At 46.2% G+C, this 18,406-nt stretch overlaps 1 protein-coding gene across 2 annotated transcripts in view; it reads right to left on the minus strand.

Moving 5' to 3' along the window:
* Positions 1 to 18,406, minus strand: part of GMPPA (GDP-mannose pyrophosphorylase A) — a 71,121-nt gene that overhangs the window by 16,614 nt on the left and 36,101 nt on the right. For both annotated transcript variants that reach the window (XM_029605008.1, XM_029605009.1), the window contains 2 exons: positions 11,124 to 11,221; positions 10,989 to 11,035 (listed from right to left, as the gene is read on the minus strand). In XM_029605008.1, the coding sequence (XP_029460868.1) occupies positions 10,989 to 11,035; positions 11,124 to 11,221 (145 nt within the window). The remainder of the gene's footprint in view (positions 1 to 10,988; positions 11,036 to 11,123; positions 11,222 to 18,406) is intronic.

The raw sequence follows: 18,406 nt of genomic DNA on the forward strand, positions 1-18,406 counted from the left end.
CCTCTATCATATCCCACCTCAGCCGTCTCTTCTCCAAGCTGAACAGCCCCAATCTCTTCAGCCTTTCCTCATAGGGGAGCTGTTCCATCCCCTTTATCATTTTGGTTGCCCTTCTCTGTACCTTCTCCATTGCAACTATATCTTTTTTGAGATGCAGTGACCAGAATTGTACACAGTATTCAAGGTGCGGTCTCACCATGGAGCAATAGAGGTGTTATGACATTTTCAGTTCTAATAACCATTCCCTTCCTAATAATTCTTAACATTCTATTTGCTTTTTTGACTGCTGCAGCACACTGAGCCGACGATTTTAAAGTATTATCCACTATGATGCCTAGATCTTTTTCCTGGGTGCTAGCTCCTAATATGGAACCTAACATCGTGTAACTACAGTAAGGGTTATTTTTCCCTATATGCAACACCTTGCACTTGTCCACATTAAATTTCATCTGCCATTTGGATGCCCAATCTTCAAGTCTTGCAAGGTCCTCCTGTAATGTATCACAGTCTGCTTGTGATTTTAACTATTCTGAATAATTTTGTATCATCTGCAAATTTGATAACCTCACTCGTCTTATTCCTTTCCAGATCATTTATATATATATATTGAAAAGCACCGGTCCAAGTACAGATCCCTGAGGCACTCCACTGTTTACGCTTTTCCACTGAGAAAATTGACCATTTAATCCTACTCTCTGTTTCCTGTCTTTTAACCAGTTTGTAATCCACGAAAGAACATCGCCTCCTATCCCATGACTTTTTAGTTTTCGTAGAAGCTTCTCATGAGGGACTTTGTCAAACGCCTTCTGAAAATCCAAATACACTACATCTACCTGTTCACCTTTATCCACATGGTTATTAACCCCTTCAAAAAATGAAGCAGATTTGTTAGGCAAGACTTCTCTTGAGTAAATCCATGTTGAGTGTGTTCCATTAAACCATGTCTTTCTATATGCTCTACAATTTTGATCTTGAGAATAGTTTCCACTATTTTTCCCAGCACTGAAGTCAGGCTCACTGGTCTATAGTTACCCGGATCACCCCTGGAGCCTTTTTTAAATATTGGGGTTACATTGGCCACCCTCCAGTCTTCAGATACAATGGTTGATTTTAATGATAGGTTACAAATTTTAACTAATAGATCACAAATTTCATTTTTTAGTTCCTTCAGAACCCTAGGATGCATACCATCCGGTCCAGGTGATTTGCTACTCTTTAGTTTGTCAATCTGGCCTACTACATCTTTCAGGTTCACAGTGATTTCGTTCAGTTCGTCTGACTCATCATCCCTGAAAACCATCTCCGGAACTGGTATTTCCCCAACATCCTCATTAGTAAAAACAGAAGCAAAGAATTCATTTAGACTTTCCGTGATGGCCTTATCTTCCCTAAGAGCTCCTTTAACCCCTTGGTCATCTAATGGTCCAACCGACTCCCTCACAGGTTTCTTGCTTCGGATATATTTTAAAAAGTTTTTATTATGAGTTTTTGCCTCTATAGCCAACTTCATTTCAAATTCTCTCTTTGCCTGTCTTATCAATGTTTTACACTTAACTTGACAATGCTTATGTTTTATCCTATCTTCTTCAGATGGATCCTTCTTCCAATATTTGAAGGATTTTTTTTTGGCTAAAATAGCCTCTTTCACCTCACCTTTTAACCATGCCGGTAATCGTTTTGCCTTCCTTCCACCTTTCTTAATGCGTGGAATACATATGGACTGCGCCTCGAGGATTGCATTTTTAAACAATGTCCTTGCCCCCATTGCTCTCCTGGCACTGGCACCAGTGCCTCTAACAGAAGACTATCTAGAGTCACTTTTACTGCTGTAACTCTTCCATGAAGGCGTCCTTGATCTGGTAAACAAACTCTAAGGCATAACAGTCTTACAACTGAAAGAACCCACTGATCCGATGACATGTAAGTCCACTCCCTGTAAAACTGGGCAGATGCCCGAGCCCCCAAGTTTTCTGAATTGGGAAGTGAACCCTTTTTGTCTCATTGCAACCTTCTGAGCTGGAAGCACTTCCTTCCCTTGAGACTTTCCTAACCCCTTGAAAGGACTGAGATTTACTTCTGGATCGACCCCTTTCTGAAGTAGATAGCTTTCCTGGACGATAAATGTCTAAACATCTCTAAATGTGTCTGTTCAGACCCCCTTTGGCAACCTGAGGAACTTATTATTCCCACACTAGGATTTCCAAATCCTCTCCAAAGAGTAGCTTTCCCTTAAAAGACAACTCACTTAAACACAACTTAGAATCTAAGTCTGTGGACCAATTTTGCAACTACATGAGATAGCTGGCAGCTACAGAAGTTGCCATTCTTCTTCCCGAGGTAAAGATGACATCAGATAAAGCATGCAAAACAAAGGCAATACTGGTTTCCATCCTCTGCCTCCTTTAAAATAAAACTCTCCAGTGAAGTTCCTACTGGAATATGAAGAACCCAGTGCACACTAGTTCTGGACATAAAATTACTGCAGACTACCACCTCAAAAGACTATTTGAGCCACTTCTTTGTATCCTGTGAATCTTCTAGGGCAGCGCTCCCTTCCACAGGAATAATGATCTTTGTCACTGCCAAAACCAGGGTGTCCATTTTCAGAAATTTAAAAAAATCCATATCTTTGGCTTGTAGTAGATACAGTTTGGCTATAACTCTGCCTGCTGTCAACCCTGCCTGAAGTGTGCCCCATTCTGCCAAAGCCAGTACTGGAGAAATTATATAGTTGCGATGGAAAAGGTACAGAGAAGGGCAACCAAAATAATAAAGGGGATGGAACAGCTCCCCTATGAGGAAAGGCTGAAGAGATTAGGGCTGTTCAGCTTGGAGAAGAGACGGCTGAGGGGGGATATGATAGAGGTCTTAAAGATCATAAGAGGTCTTGAACGAGTAGATGTGACTCTGTTATTTACACTTTCGAATAATAGAAGGATGAGGGGGCATTCCATGAAGTTAGCAAGTAGCACATTTAAGACTAATCGGAGAAAATTCTTTTTCACTCAACGCACAATAAAGCTCTGGAATTTGTTGCCAGAGGATGTGGTTAGTGAGGTTAGTGTAGCTGGGTTCAAAAAAGGTTTGGATAAGTTCTTGCAGGAGAAGTCCATTAACGGCTATTAATCAAGTTTACTTAGGGAATAGCCACTGCTATTAATTGCATCAGTAACATGGGATCTTCTTAGTGTTTGGATAATTGCCAGGTTCTTGTGGCCTGGTTTGGCCTCTGTTGGATACAGGATGCTGGAGAGTCTGACCCAGCATGGCAATTTCTTATGTACCTGATAATTTTGTTTTCCTTAGTGTAGACAGATGGACTCACGACCAGTGGGTTATGTGCTCTTCTGCTAGCAGATGGGAGACTGAGTCAGATTTCAAAGCTGATGTCACCCTAGATATATCCTGCAGTGACCTAAGCTTCTCAGTATCCTCCTTGAAAAGCCATCGTGGACATATATATCGCTTAAGGAACTTGATTAAAAACTGATTAAACTTGATTCAACTGATTGTAAAAACTGGAGACCACCAGTGCACTCAACCAAGTTAACACCGATACCAGTCTAACTGTGGGTGTCCCGAACTACAGGTCAGCAACAGCTTATCCATATTTAATTAATCTCGAGGTTCGCTTCCCAAGGTCGTCCTTCTCTGGGGGGGGCAGCCGTGGGCGGGATGCTGAGTCCATCTGTCTACACTAAGGAAAACGAAATTATCAGGTCAGTAACTTCTCCATTTCCTAGCGTGTAGCCAGATGGACTCAGGACCAGTGGGGTGGTACAAAAGCTACTCCCAGACAGGGCGGGAGGCTGCCCGTGGCCCACATAGTACTGCCCTTGCGAAGGCTGCGTCTTCTCCGGCCTGGACATCCAGGCGGTAGAACCTGGAGAAGGTGTGTAGGGAAGACCACGTCGCTGCTCGACAGATCTTGGCGGGTGACAGCAGTTTGGCTTCTGCCCAAGATACAGCCTGGGCCCTAGTAGAATGAGCCTTTCACCTGCATGGGTAAGGGCTTTCCTGCTTTTATGGAGGCTGCCTTGATTACTTATTTATTTTATTTACGAGTTTCTTTTATACCGACATTCGTAGGGCAACACCATATCGGTTTACATGTAACATGAAGGATAGCAACGATGCTTTACAGTGAAACTAAAGAACTATGGTAACAGTAGAAGATATGTAACAATTGCAAATAGCAAAAATTGCAGGATTACAATGGTAACAATAGAACATATGTAACAACTGAACATAGCAATAACTGCTGGGTTATAATACAAGTGCAAAAAGTACTTCCTTGACCCAGCGAGCTATGGTCGCTCGGGAGGCTGCTTCACCTTGATTCTTCCCGCTGTGGAGAACAAACAAGTGGTCGGTTTTGCGCACCAGTTCCGATTTGTTCCAGGTATCGTACTAGGAGTCTGCCGACGTTTAGATGGCGAAGAAGGCAGGAGTCTTCCAAGTCCTTATGTTCATCTGGAGATGGATTGGTTCAGGTGAAACTCGGAGGCCACTTTCAGTAGGAAGGAGGGGACAGTGCGAATCTGTATCGTACCAGGAGTGAACCTAAGGAACGGGTCCCGGCAGATAGTGCCTTTAGCTCAGAGATGCGATGGGCAGAACATATTGCCACCAGGAATACAGTCTTCAATGTTAAGAGGCGTAGTGACAGACCTCGCATTGGTCTGAAGGAAGCCCCCGCTAGAAAGTCCAATACCAGATTGCGGTTCCATAGGGGGACCGGCCACTTTAGGGGTGGTCAAAGTTGCTTAACCCCTTTTAGGAAATGGGCCAAGTCCAGATGAGCTGATAGATGGATTCCATTCACTTCGGCTCTGAAGCAGAAGAGGGCTGCTAATTGAACCTTGAGGGATTTGAGTGACAACCCTATCTTCATACCGTCCTGTAGAAATTCCAGAATCATGGGAATCTTGGCAGATCATGGGGATACCCCGCGGTCCTTGCACCAGGCTTCGAAAATTCTCCAGACACGTATGTATGCTAGAGACGTTGCAAACTGTGCGTGGATCAGGGTGTCAATCACGGCCTTCAAATAGCCTCGCTTCTTCAGGCGAGTACTCTCAAGGGCCAGACTGTAAGAGAATCGAGACAGATCTTCGTGAAGAATCTGGCCTTGCTGGAGAAGGTCCCTGTGTGGCAGTAGGTACAGAGGGCTCCCCGTGAGGAGTCTTTGCATGTCTGCATACCATGGGCATCTTGGCCAATCCGGGGCCACTAGCAGAACTAGTCCCCTGTGGTGTTCTATCTTGTGGATGATCTTGCCCAGTAGGGACCATGGGGGGAAGGCATACATAAATAAGTCCTCGTCTGGACGAGGGTGGCGATCCCTTGGGAGTGTGACTCATCTGCAGCTGAAGAACCTGGGCACTTGGGCACTGAGAGAGGTGGCCAGTAGGTCCATAGGTGGGAAGCCCCAGCGATTTACTATCAGTTGGAATGCGCTGGTCGACAGCGCCCATTCGCCCGGGTCCAGGCTTTCTCTGCTGAGGAAGTCTAATGCGACGTTGTCTTTCCCTGTGATGTGGGATGCAGAGATCGCTTGTAGGTTTACCTCAGCCCATGCCATGAGAGGGTCTATCTCCAGAGACACCTGCTGGCTCTTGGTTCCTTTCTGGCGGTTGATGTAGGCAACCATTGTAGCGTTGTCTGACATCACTCGAATCGCTTGCCCTTGGAGCCTGTAGCTGAATCGCAGGCACACTAGTCTGACTGCTCGAGCTTCCGGGCGGTTTATGTTCCATCCCGCCTCTTCCTTGTTGCATTGTCCCTGGGCCGTCAGTTCCTGACAGTGGGCTCCCTACCCTCGGAGGCTCGCACTTCTGGTGAGCATGATCCAGTTCGGTGGGGATAGGCTCACTCCTCTGCTTAGGTCTTCCTGTAGCCACCACTGAAGCTAAGAACGTACCTCTGCTGGTAGTTGGAGGTGACTTGAGTAGTCCTGGGACAATGGGTTTCAGCGTGACAGTAAGGAGCACTGGAGTGGTCGCATGTGAGCCCTTGCCCATGGAACAACCTCTAGGGTCGATGCCATGAGCCCGAGGACTTGAAGATAGTCCCATACCTTGGAGCGTGTACTGGTCATCAGTCATCATAATTGTTCCATCAGCTTCCTCCTCCTCGGGGGAGGGAGGAAGACTTTGTTCTGTTTGGTGTTGAAACAGGCCCTCAGGTACTCCAGAGACTGAGAGGGCTGCAGACTGCTCTTGACTGTGTACATGACCCAACCGAGTTCCTGCAGTAGGTTCTTGACTCTGCTGTTCACCTGTCGGCTCACTTCCTAAGACTTTGCCCTGATCAGCCAGTCATCCAAGTAAGGGTATACCAAGATCCCTTCCTTCCTCAGTGTTGCCGCCATGACCACCATAATTTTGGAGAATGTTCTGGGGGCGATTGCTAGGCTGAAGGGTAGTGCTCGGAACTGGTAATGGTGTCCGAGTACCGCAAAGCGTAGAAAACGCTGGTGATCTTGATGGACTGGGATGTGAAGGTAGGCTTCGGAGAGGTCCAGGGAGGTTAGGAACTCTCCCGGTTTTACTGCCAGTATTACAGAGCGGAGAGTCTCCATGCGGAAGTACAGTACCCGCAGATGATGTTCTTGAGATCCAAGATGGTTGGAATGATCCTTTTTTCTTGAACGATAAAATAGATGGAATAACAAGTGCAAGGTGTTGCATATAGGGAAAAATAACTCTTGCTGTAGTTACACGTTTAGGTTGCATATTAGGAGCTACCACCCAAGAAAAAGATCTAGGCATTATAGTGGATAATACTTTAAAATCGTCGGCTCAGTGTGCTGCAGCAGTCAAAAAAGTAAACACTGTTAGGAATTATTAGGAAGGGAATGGTTAATAAAACGTAAAATGTCATAATGCTTCTGTACTGCTTCATGGTGAGACTGCACCTTGAATACTGTGTACAATTCTGGTTGCCGCATCTCAAAAAAAGATTTAGTTGCGATGGAGAAGGTACAGAGAAGGGCAACCAAAATGATAAAGGGGATGGAACAGATCCCTATGAGGAAAGGCTGAAGAGGTTAGGGCTGTTCAGCTTGGAGAAAAGACGGCTGAGGGGGGATATGATAGAGGTCTTTAAGATCATGAGAGGTCTTGAACGAGTAGATGTGAATCAGTTATTTACACTTTTTGATAATAGAAGGACTAGGGGGCATTCCATGAAGTTAGCAAGTAGCGCATTTCAGACTAATTGGAGAAAGTTTTTTCACTCAACACACAATTAAGCTCTGGAATTTGTTGCCAGAGGATGTGGTTCAAGCTTTTCTTTGACTCCATCTGCTGGAAGGGAGAGACAACCCACTGTCTGGACTGATCTGGGTATATACAGGGAACCCTTCTTCCTCAATTGCTGCCTCTCAAAAGCCAGGCCGCAAGACAAAAGCGATCGGCCTGATTGAAAAATATAGGTCCCTGACTAAGGAGATTCGGAATATGACAGAGTCTGAGAGGGCCCTCCAAGGCCAGATTCAACAGGTCCGCGAACCAAGGCCTCCGTGGCCATTCCGCTGCCACAAGAATCACCCGGGCTGGGTGAAGTTCTATCCTCCCAGGAATTTTTCCCACCACCGGCCACAAGGGGAACACGTAAAGGAGGACGACATCATGTGGCCAAGGGACTACTAGGACATCAACTCCCTCTGCACCATAATCTCTTCTGAGACTGAAAAAGCACGCCGCCGTGACATTTGTGTGAGTCGCCTTCAAATCCACGTGGGGTTCGCCCCACCTGAGACAGATCAGGTGCATGGCAGCCTCAGCCAGCTCCCACTCTCCTGGGTCTAGTTGTTAACCAGAGGAAGTCCACCTGCACGTTGGTCGATCCCGCAATGTGAGACGCCAACATCGCTAGATGCTGTTCCGCCCAGGACATGAGCTTCTCTGCTTCGAGTGCTATGGGACGATTCTTGGTTCCTCCCTGCCGATGGATGTAGGCTACAGTCGTCGCATTGTTGGACAGGACTCTGACTGCCTGATTGTGCAGGAGGGGGAGAAAGTTCTGCAGGGCCAGCCGGACGGCCCTTGTCTCGAGACAATTGATCGACCAGGACACTTCCCCTGGAGACCACCAGCCCTGAACAGACTGGGTCTGGCATACTGCTCCCCAGCCGGCGAGACTGGCATCTGTTGTCACCACCATCCACTGGGGTATCTCCAGATTCACCCTGCGCTCCAAGTTGTCCAAGTAGATGGAATTGCTCCAACAGCGGGTCTGCAGCATGATAGCAAAGCAGTTTGAAGCGGCCTCATATGCACAGAGGCCAACGGGACAAGTTCCAAGGTCTATGCCATGGAACCAAGAACCTGCAGGTAATCCCAGACCCTGGGCACCGAGGGCCTGGCAGCGCAATTTGAAGATTCTGTCCTCTGAGAGGAACATCTTGTCCACACGGGTATCAAAACGTGCTCCTAAAAAATTCAGGACCTGGGCTGGGGTTAGATGGCTCTTGTCGAGGTTGACCACCCAGCCCAGAGATCTCAGGTGGCGGAGGATGACATTCACTGCCAGCGAGAACTGGTCGGCCGACTTTGCTCGAATGAGCCAGTCATGCAGATAGGGATGCACCAGAACCTCTTCTTTCCATAGGGCTGCCACCACCACCACCATAACTTTGGCCTTGCCACGGCTCCATGGACCTTCACCAAACGCTAGAGCGCAAAATTGAAAATGTTGTCCGATAACCATAAATCTGAGGTACCTCTGATCCTTGTGAATCCTTATGTGGAGATAGGCTTCCGTCAGATCCAGTAATGCCAGAAATTCGCCCTTCCCTATGGCTGCAATGACAAAGCGGCGCGTCTCCATACTAAAACATGGTACTTTGAGGGCCACGTTTACCTTCTTTAAGTCTAGGATGGGCCAAAAAGTTCCCTCCTTCTTCGGGACCACAAAGTAAATGGAGTAACGTCCCGTTCCGAGTTCTGATGGGGGAACCAGCACGATGGCCCCCAGGCTTTGGAGGCGCTCCATAGTCTGATGAATGACAGACACTTTTTCTAGGGACACCAGAAACAGGCTGTGTAGCAGGCGAGCAAACTCTAATGCGTAGCAGTGTTCTATCATGCTGAGAATCCACTGGTCCGATGTGATTTTGACCCACTCCTCGTAAAAGATAAGTTAGCCAACCCCCTATAACCGGGTCCGAGGAGTGGGCTGGCCAGAACTCATTGGGCAGCTTTATCCCCACTGGGTCCCTGCCCTGAACCATCACGGGCTGATTGCCCCTGGTAGGCCTTTGCCCAAGACTGGAACCTCCCCGAAGCCTGTCTTTGGCCCATGCCCTGTGTTCTGTTCTACCGAAAACATCTTTGGCCTCGAACAAGCCAAGGGGAAAGCCTTCTGTCCCTTCGGCCTATCTTCAGGCAGCTTATGTACTTTACTGTCACCCAGCTGATTTATTAGTGGCTCCAAGTCCTCTCCGAAGAGCAGCCTGCCCTTAAAAGGAAGAGCACCAAGCTAGGCTTTTGAGGATACGTTCACAGCCCAATTACGGAGCCACAAGAGCCTCCTGGTAGAGAATGCAGACACCATGGTCCACGATGAGGTGCGAAGAAGATCAAAGTGTCCATGCCATATGCGACAGCAGCTTCCAGACGTTCCGCCTGCTTTGCCGCTTGGGGCGCCAACTCCTTAGCGCTGAGCAACTGCTGCACCCAGCAGAGGCCCGCCCTGAACATGTAACTACTGCAGACCGCAGCCCCAATACCAAGGGCAGAAACCTCAAAAATCCTCTTGAGGTGACCTTCCAGCTTGTGATCCTGGAGATCTTTAAATGTTGCTGCTCCGGCCACTGGGATGGTAGTCCGATTTGTGACCGCCGATACGGATACGTCCACTTTCGGAACCGGTAACAGGTCCAAAATGTCTTTCGGAAGAGGATAGAACATAAGAACATAATAAATTGTCATGCTGGGTCAGACCAAGGGTTCATCAAGCCCAGCATACTGTTTCCAACCGAGTTTGTCCATGGCCCTGCCAACCTTGAGTCCAGTCTCTGGAGAATCCCACTCCCAAGCCATCAATTGCTGCAACATGGAGTGGAGAGGAAAATTTTGAGCTGTGCCCCGGAGCCCTGTTAAGACTGGATCCACGGTATCCGGACTGGGGACCACAGGAGTTGCCACAATCCCCAACTCCTGCAAAACATGCGGGATTAGGGGGGGGCCAGCTCCTCCCGACGGAATAGGCGGACCACTGTAGGGTCGTCACCCTCAACCAAGCGGGGAACGCCAGGCTCAAGTCCGAGGTCCAGGCCATCAGAGGGTGGAGGAGGATCCTCCTGACCCTGCTCCTGATCGGACTCGTCCGTCTCTACCTCCCGGGAAACTCCACGCCCTGCGGGAGCCTGTATCGTCCTGGTTGCTCTGCTCCACCTGAGGGAAGGCCCAAGGAGAAGGAGAGGGAAGGCCTGAAGGAAGGCCCAAGAAGAATCCTAACACCTCAGGGAGCCCACACAAGAAGCATCTTCTCTCTTCACTAGCTAATGCGACTTTCGTTTCTCCAGACTGCCCGTTTGCACCTCTAGCATCTGCTGGAGACAGGAATAGTGAGGGACTGCAGGTGGCACTCTCGGTTTTATGGAGGAGTATCAGAAAGGGTTTTCTTCTCTGCCTCCATCTGCTGATAGGGATGCACAACCCACTTGTCTAGACTGATCGGGGGTATGAACAGGAATTGGTTTATTACACACTTGTTCCTGGACATTTTCTGAGTTTGTAAATATCAGTACAGGTTGGGGGGAAGGGGGGAGAAGGAGTTTTTACTTCCAGCTTTCTAGGAGGACTTCAGTGCACTCAGTAGTTTGTTTCTCCTTGTCTTCATGATAATATTAAGTGCTAACTCCATCGCTGCGGATAGGAGCTCTGTAACAACTGGAGGGGGCAGTGAGGATGGCTGTTCTGGCTGAGGCTGCCGTGTATGGGGGGGGGAGGGGGGCTGTACTCCAGCGCACTACTCACCACAGCAGTTTCATGGACGGTGGCTGTAGGATGGATGTAGACGTTTCCTACAACAGAGAAGTGAAAAACAGTCAGGAGGTGAATTATCCAAGGTCCAACTACTTCAGAAACGTGTGAGAGGGCAGCCGGCGTTACCTTTAATGATGGGTCCCTCTGTCCGGTTATGGGCCAGTCTTTCGGGGTGAGATGTGTTATACCGGTCCAGGTACAAGCGGCTGGCATAGATGGCTGACCTACCAGAAAAGGAAGTGGTCATCTTGTTACTCACTGGCCATTTCCCGAAGCCCTGACCAAGAATACTGAAGGCTTGGCTTGCTGATGGATTTCAGCGCACAGCTCTGCCTCCTTCACCCTTTAAGGAAGATATGAAAGTCTCACCGTATAGCTGGGGCCCTTCAGTTTCACATTTTATTTTTCAAAGGAATTTTAGGTGCTTATCATAACAAGAACAAAAATATTTACCTGGAAAAATCTTTATTATTTTATTTAAATTCTTTTCTATCCCGTCGCTAAGTTATCTACCATCGCAACGGTTTACATGTAGGTGGATGCGTACTATAGTCCATTCTAACAGGTGCCGCAAAAGGTTCAGTGACAAATCGTTAGACAATCAATTGTTTAGTGAAGTAGGTCATGACCAAGTGTACCTGTAAGGTACTAATCACAGGTAAAAATCATATTTATAGCATTTACAATTACGTTTATTGTGATGTAGAGGTCATAGATTATTAAAATGCTCATTCTGAGAATAGTGCTGTGTGCTGGTGCTCTTCTGCCTATTCCTGTATATCTTTATTCTCCTGTCTCTTTATAAAACGCTTGTTTAAAAAGCCATGTTTTTAGACTTTTCTTAAATGTCTTGAGGTCACTTTGTAATCTGATCTCTGGAGGCATTATGTACCAAAGTGTGGCTCCTGCTAATGATAAGGCCCTTTCTCTCACTTGGGTTAGTCTTGCTGTTTTTACTGAAGGGATGGTTAAGAGAGCTTTATTTGCTGATCGAAGGTTTCTGTGTAGGACGTGCACTCGCAATGCTGTGTTTAGCCAGTCTGATTTCTCATCATGTATTAGTTTATGTATGGTACATAGAGCTTTGTATTTAATTCTGTGTTCAATAGGTAACCACTGTAGTTCTGCCAGGGTTTCGGTTATATGGTCCCTCCTCCTTTTTCCGGGTAGTATTCTAGCTGCTGTGTTTTGAAGTATTTGAAGTGGCCTTAATGTTGAATTTGGGAGTTTTTCCACTGCTTTCTTCCATTTTTGTTGTAATAAAGATTGAAATTCTCAGGAAAATAAAATAAAACAGACAGGGACGTTCATTTTCAATCTCCAATTAGAGAGGACAGGAGTGAAATTAAAGGTACAAACAAAAGGTAGCTGTGACAAGTCCAGAGAGAGGGTCCCAGCTAAGTAGTAATAAATAGCTAGAAAAGGACCCAATCTAAACGCTTCTCTACAGATGTCAGCCTGTTGAACCCATCATTTGTGTCAGCTTGAAGATCTGGTTTTGCCGGATACTCTGTAAGTGGCATGTCAGAACCCTGCTAGAAGGAGGCTTCTGTCTACACTAAGGAAAATTAAATTATCAGGTCCGTAATTTCTCCATTTATGAATCTCTGGTATGTTCTACGAGAGAAGTCTGGAGCCATAACATAAGAACATGCCATACTGGGTCAGACCAAGGGTCCATCAAGCTTAAGTTATTCACTTGAATTATTATTTGTTCATTAAAATATCTTGTTTTTATTCTATTATCAGTAATTTATTAGTTTTATTAATTGTTGAAGACCTGTATTTTTCTCTTACTGATCCTTATGATTTTATCATCTGCTATTATTTTATAATTTATTGATTTTTATGTACTATTTTAAATTGTCTGTAAACCGTTGTGACGGCTAGCTCCAAACATCAGTATAAAAAAAGCCTATTACATAAATAAATAACCCATTGGCTATGCTAACATCTGGATACAAACTGAAGAAACTAAAAGGTCATTCCAGGAGAGAAACATGAGAAAGGCAGTGGCAAGATACAAAGTACGATAAATAGAAGGGTGCAGCTGTCTGCTTCTACTCCACGGTGCAAAGATGCTCATTTGAATTGAAATAGGACTGATCCGTGGTACTACAGGAACGAAAATTAGCAGGTAAGAACCAATTTTCTTTTCCCTGTACGTACCCGGATCAGTCCAGACTGCTGGGATGTACCAAAGCTTCCCTATCCAGGATCCCGCTCGAATCACACTGCTCCCAAAACTGCTGACGGCCGGTGCCTGGACGTCCAAGCGGTAGTGCCTGGCAAAAGTGTGCAGCAACTTCCAAGAAGCCGCCCAGGAAGCGGCCTGAGATCGAATCGAATGCGCTTTCAAACCAGTTGGCGCGGGCCATCCGCAACAAATGTAAGCAGAAGAAATAGCTTCTTTCAACCAACGGGAGGGACATGGTTGCCTTCAACGCTTTGTGACCCTTCTTAGGGCCGTTCCACAAGACTAACAAATAATCTGAAACCCGGAAGGCATTCGTGACCCAAGACAGCACCACAGCACCCTTCTGCCATCCAGACGCCTCAACTCTCTAGCGTGGGGTGCATCAATCTCGCTATTTGGAAAGGCCGGGAGTTCCACAGATTGATTCAGGTGAAAATCCAAGCCAACTTTTCGCAAAAAGAATGGAACATCCGGAATTGGAAATTCGCAAAAAGGGTCCTCAGCAAGAAAAGGCTTGGATCTCCAAAACTCTCCTAGCTGAACAGATCCCCACCAAAAATACCGCCTTTAAAAAAGTTAAATCCTTTAAGGTGGCCTTCTTAAGTGGTTCAAAACGGAGCTTCACATAAGGACAAAATTAAGGCTCCAGGATGGACGTACCGGACGGACTGAGGGATTCAAGTGCTTTGTTCCCCAGAGGAAATTCACCACATTCGGATATGTTGCCAAAGCCGCACTATGAACGTTGCCCCTAAGACAATCCAAGGCCGCCACTTGCAGCCAGAGGGAATTAGAAAACAATCCTTTACCTAAGCCTTACTGCAAAAACGCCAGAGTTTGCACCTTCGAGAACTGATGAGGGATGATTCCCTGCTCACGACACCACTATTGAAAGACCTTCTAAACCCTGACATAGGTCAAAGAAATAGAGGTCTTCCAAGCCTAAAGTAGAGGGGTAATCACGTCCTCTGGATAACCCTTCTTCCTCAATTATTGCCTTTCAAAGGCCAGACCAAAGCAATCCGCCAAGTTGCAAATATAGGGCCTTGTCAGAGCAGGTTTGGCCGATGACTTAGCTGCAGAGGACCATCCACCGTGAGGCTGATCAGGTCCGTGAACCAGGGCTGTCAGGCCCACTCGGGTCACCAAGATCACAGTCCCTGGATGAACTTCTATCCTACAGAGAACCTTGTCGATCAGAGGCCACAGTGTGAATGTATAAAGCAGAATGTTGTTCGGCCACGGAAGTACAAAGGACCTCTTCTACTCCATGCTCTCTTCTGTGACTGAAGAAACCTGGCGTCTTGGCCTTCCTCTGAGTCACCATCAAAATCTGTGAGAGATGAGGGTCATCGCCTCATCCGAGAGTTCCCAGTCTCCTGGGTCCAGCCTTTGCAGACTCAAAGTCTGCTTGCATTTGTCGGTCCCCGCAATAAGAACATAAGAACATAAGAACATGCCATACTGGGTCAGACCAAGGATCCATCAAGCCCAGCATCCTGTTTCCAACAGTGGCCAATCCAGGCCATAAGAACCTGGCAAGTACCCAAAAACTAAGTCTATTCCATGTAACCATTGCTAATGGCAGTGGCTATTCTCTAAGTGAACTTAATAGCAGGTAATGGACTTCTCCTCCAAGAACTTATCCAATCCTTTTTTAAACACAGCTATACTAACTGCACGAACCACATTCTCTGGCAACAAATTCCAGAGTTTAATTGTGCGTTGAGTAAAAAAGAACTTTCTCCGATTAGTTTTAAATGTGCCCCATGCTAACTTCATGGAGTGTCCCCTAGTCCTTCTACTATCCGAAAGAGTAAATAACCGATTCACATCTACCCGTTCTAGACCTCTCATGATTTTAAACACCTCTATCATATCCCCCCTCAGTCGTCTCTTCTCCAAGCTGAAAAGTCCTAACCTCTTTAGTCTTTCCTCATAGGGGAGTTGTTCCATTCCCCTTATCATTTTGGTAGCCCTTCTCTGTACCTTCTCCATCGCAATTATATCTTTTTTGAGATGCGGCGACCAGAATTGTACACAGTATTCAAGGTGCGGTCTCACCATGGAGCGATACAGAGGCATTATGACATTTTCTGTTTTATTCATCATTCCTTTTCTAATAATTCCCAACATTCTGTTTGCTTTTTTGACTGCCGCAGCACACTGAACCGACGATTTCAATGTGTTATCCACTATGACACCTAGATCTCTTTCTTGGGTTGTAGCACCTAATATGGAACCCAACATCGTGTAATTATAGCATGGGTTATTTTTCCCTATATGCATCACCTTGCACTTATCCACATTAAATTTCATCTGCCATTTGGATGCCCAATTTTCCAGTCTCACAAGGTCTTCCTGCAATTTATCACAATCTGCTTGTGATTTAACTACTCTGCACAATTTTGTGTCATCTGCAAATTTGATTATCTCACTCGTCGTATTTCTTTCCAGATCATTTATAAATATATTAAACAGTAAGGGTCCCAATACAGATCCCTGAGGCACTCCACTGTCCACTCCCTTCCACTGAGAAAATTGCCATTTAATCCTACTCTCTGTTTCCTGTCTTTTAGCCAGTTTGCAATCCACGAAAGGACATCGCCACCTATCCCATGACTTTTTACTTTTCCTAGAAGCCTCTCATGAGGAACTTTGTCAAACGCCTTCTGAAAATCCAAGTATACTATATCTACCGGTTCACCTTTATCCACATGTTTATTAACTCCTTCAAAAAAGTGAAGCAGATTTGTGAGGCAAGACTTGCCCTGGGTAAAGCCATGCTAACTTTGTTCCATTAAACCATGTCTTTCTATATGTTCTGTGATTTTGATGTTTATAACACTTTCCACTATTTTTCCTGGCACTGAAGTCAGGCTAACCGGTCTGTAGTTTCCCGGATCGCCCCTGGAGCCCTTTTTAAATATTGGGGTTACATTTGCTATCCTCCAGTCTTCAGGTACAATGGATGATTTTAATGATAAGTTACAAATTTTTACTAATAGGTCTGAAATTTCATTTTTTAGTTCCTTCAGAACTCTGGGGTGTATACCATCCGGTCCAGGTGATTTACTACTCTTCAGTTTGTCAATCAGGCCTACCACATCTTCTAGGTTCACCGTGATTTGATTCAGTCCATCTGAATCATTACCCATGAAAACCTTCTCCATTACGGGTACCTCCCCAACATCCTCTTCAGTAAACACCGAAGCAAAGAAATCAATTAATCTTTCCGCGATGGCCTTATCTTCTCTAAGTGCCCCTTTAACCCCTCGATCATCTAACGGTCCAACTGACTCCCTCACAGGCTTTCTGCTTCGGATATATTTTAAAAAGTTTTTACTGTGAGTTTTTGCCTCTACAGCCAACTTCTTTTCAAATTCTCTCTTAGCCTGTCTTATCAATGTCTTACATTTAACTTGCCAATGTTTATGCTTTATCCTATTTTCTTCTGTTGGATCCTTCTTCCAATTTTTGAATGAAGATCTTTTGGCTAAAATAGCTTCTTTCACCTCCCCTTTTAACCATGCCGGTAATCGTTTTGCCTTCTTTCCACCTTTCTTAATGTGTGGAATACATCTGGATTGTGCTTCTAGAATGGTATTTTTTTAACAATGACCACGCCTCTTGGACATTTTTTACTTTTGTAGCTGCTCCTTTCAGTTTTTTTCTAACAATTTTTCTCATTTTATCAAAGTTTCCCTTTTGAAAGTTTAGCACGAGAGCCTTGGATTTGCACACTGTTCCTTTTCCAGTCATTAAATCAAATTTGATCATATTATGATCACTATTGCCAAGTGGCCCCACCACCGTTACCTCTCTCACCAAGTCCTGTGCTCCACTGAGAATTAGATCTAAAATTGCTCCCTCTCTCGTCGGTTCCTGAACCAATTGCTCCATAAAGCTATCATTTATTCCATCCAGGAACGTTATCTCTCTAGCGTGACCCGATGATACATTTACCCAGTCTATATTGGGGTAATTGAAGTCTCCCATTATTACTGCACTACCAATTTGGTTAGCTTCCCTAATTTCTCTTAGCATTTCATTGTCCATCTCACCATCTTGACCAGGTGGACGGTAGTATACCCCTATCACTGTAGTCTTCCCTGATACACAAGGGATTTCTACCCATAAAGATTCAATTTTGTATTTAGTCTCATGCAGGATGTTTATCCTGTTGGACTCTATGCCATCCCGGACATAAAGCGCCACACCTCCTCCCGACTGCTCCTCTCTGTCATTGCGATATAATTTGTACCCCGGTATAGCACTGTCCCATTGGTTATCCTCTTTCCACCATGTCTCTGAGATGCCAATGTGAGATGTCCTGGGCGGAACAGCATCTAGCCTTGCTAGCGACATCAGCTGCTCCACTTTCAAGGCCACTGAGCGACTCTTGGTTCTTCTTTGGCGGCTGATATAGGCTACCGTCGTCAGATTGCCGGACAAGACTTGCACTGCCCAGTTGTGCCTGAGAGACAGAGAATTCTGCAATGCTAGACTTACTGCGCTAATTTCCAGCTGATTGATGGAGCACTAGGCATCCTCCTGCGACCACTGGCCCTGGACCAAATGAGACTGGCACACTGCTCCCCAACTAGAGAGACTGGCATCTGTGGTCACTATTACCCACTGAGGCACCTAGAGGTCCACCCAGCGCTTCAAGTGATCTGGGGCAAGCCACCAAGCAAGACTTGCCCTAGTGGAATCTGTGAGCAGTAAGGGATCTGGAATTCCTCTGACCTTGGATCCCAGCGAGAGAGTAAAGTCCTCTGTAAAGGCTTCATATTAGCAAATGCCCTTGGAACCAATTCCAGAGTGGAGGTCATCGAGCCAAGGACCTGCAAATCGTCCCAAATCCTGGGTAAAGGAGCCGCCAAGAGATGTCTAACTTGCTGCATTAGCTTGGTAATCCGCTCCTCCTGCAGGAAGACCTTCCCCACTCGGGAGTCTAACCACACCCCCAGGACGTCCAAGACCTGAGAAGGACAAAGATGGCTCTTGGACTGATTGACTACCCATCCAAGGGACTGCAGAAGGTACAAGAGTTTGCTGACCACCAGCTCGCAGAGTTCTTTCGACTTCGCCAGAATGAGCCAGTCGTGCGGTACGGGTGAACCAGTACACTGTCCCGTTGAAGGGCTACCGCAACTACCACCATCACCTTGATGAAAGTGTGAGGAGCTGTAGATGGACCGAATGGGAG

This window comes from Rhinatrema bivittatum, chromosome 6, assembly GCF_901001135.1.
Source record: "Rhinatrema bivittatum chromosome 6, aRhiBiv1.1, whole genome shotgun sequence".
NCBI classification, from domain to species: domain Eukaryota; kingdom Metazoa; phylum Chordata; class Amphibia; order Gymnophiona; family Rhinatrematidae; genus Rhinatrema; species Rhinatrema bivittatum.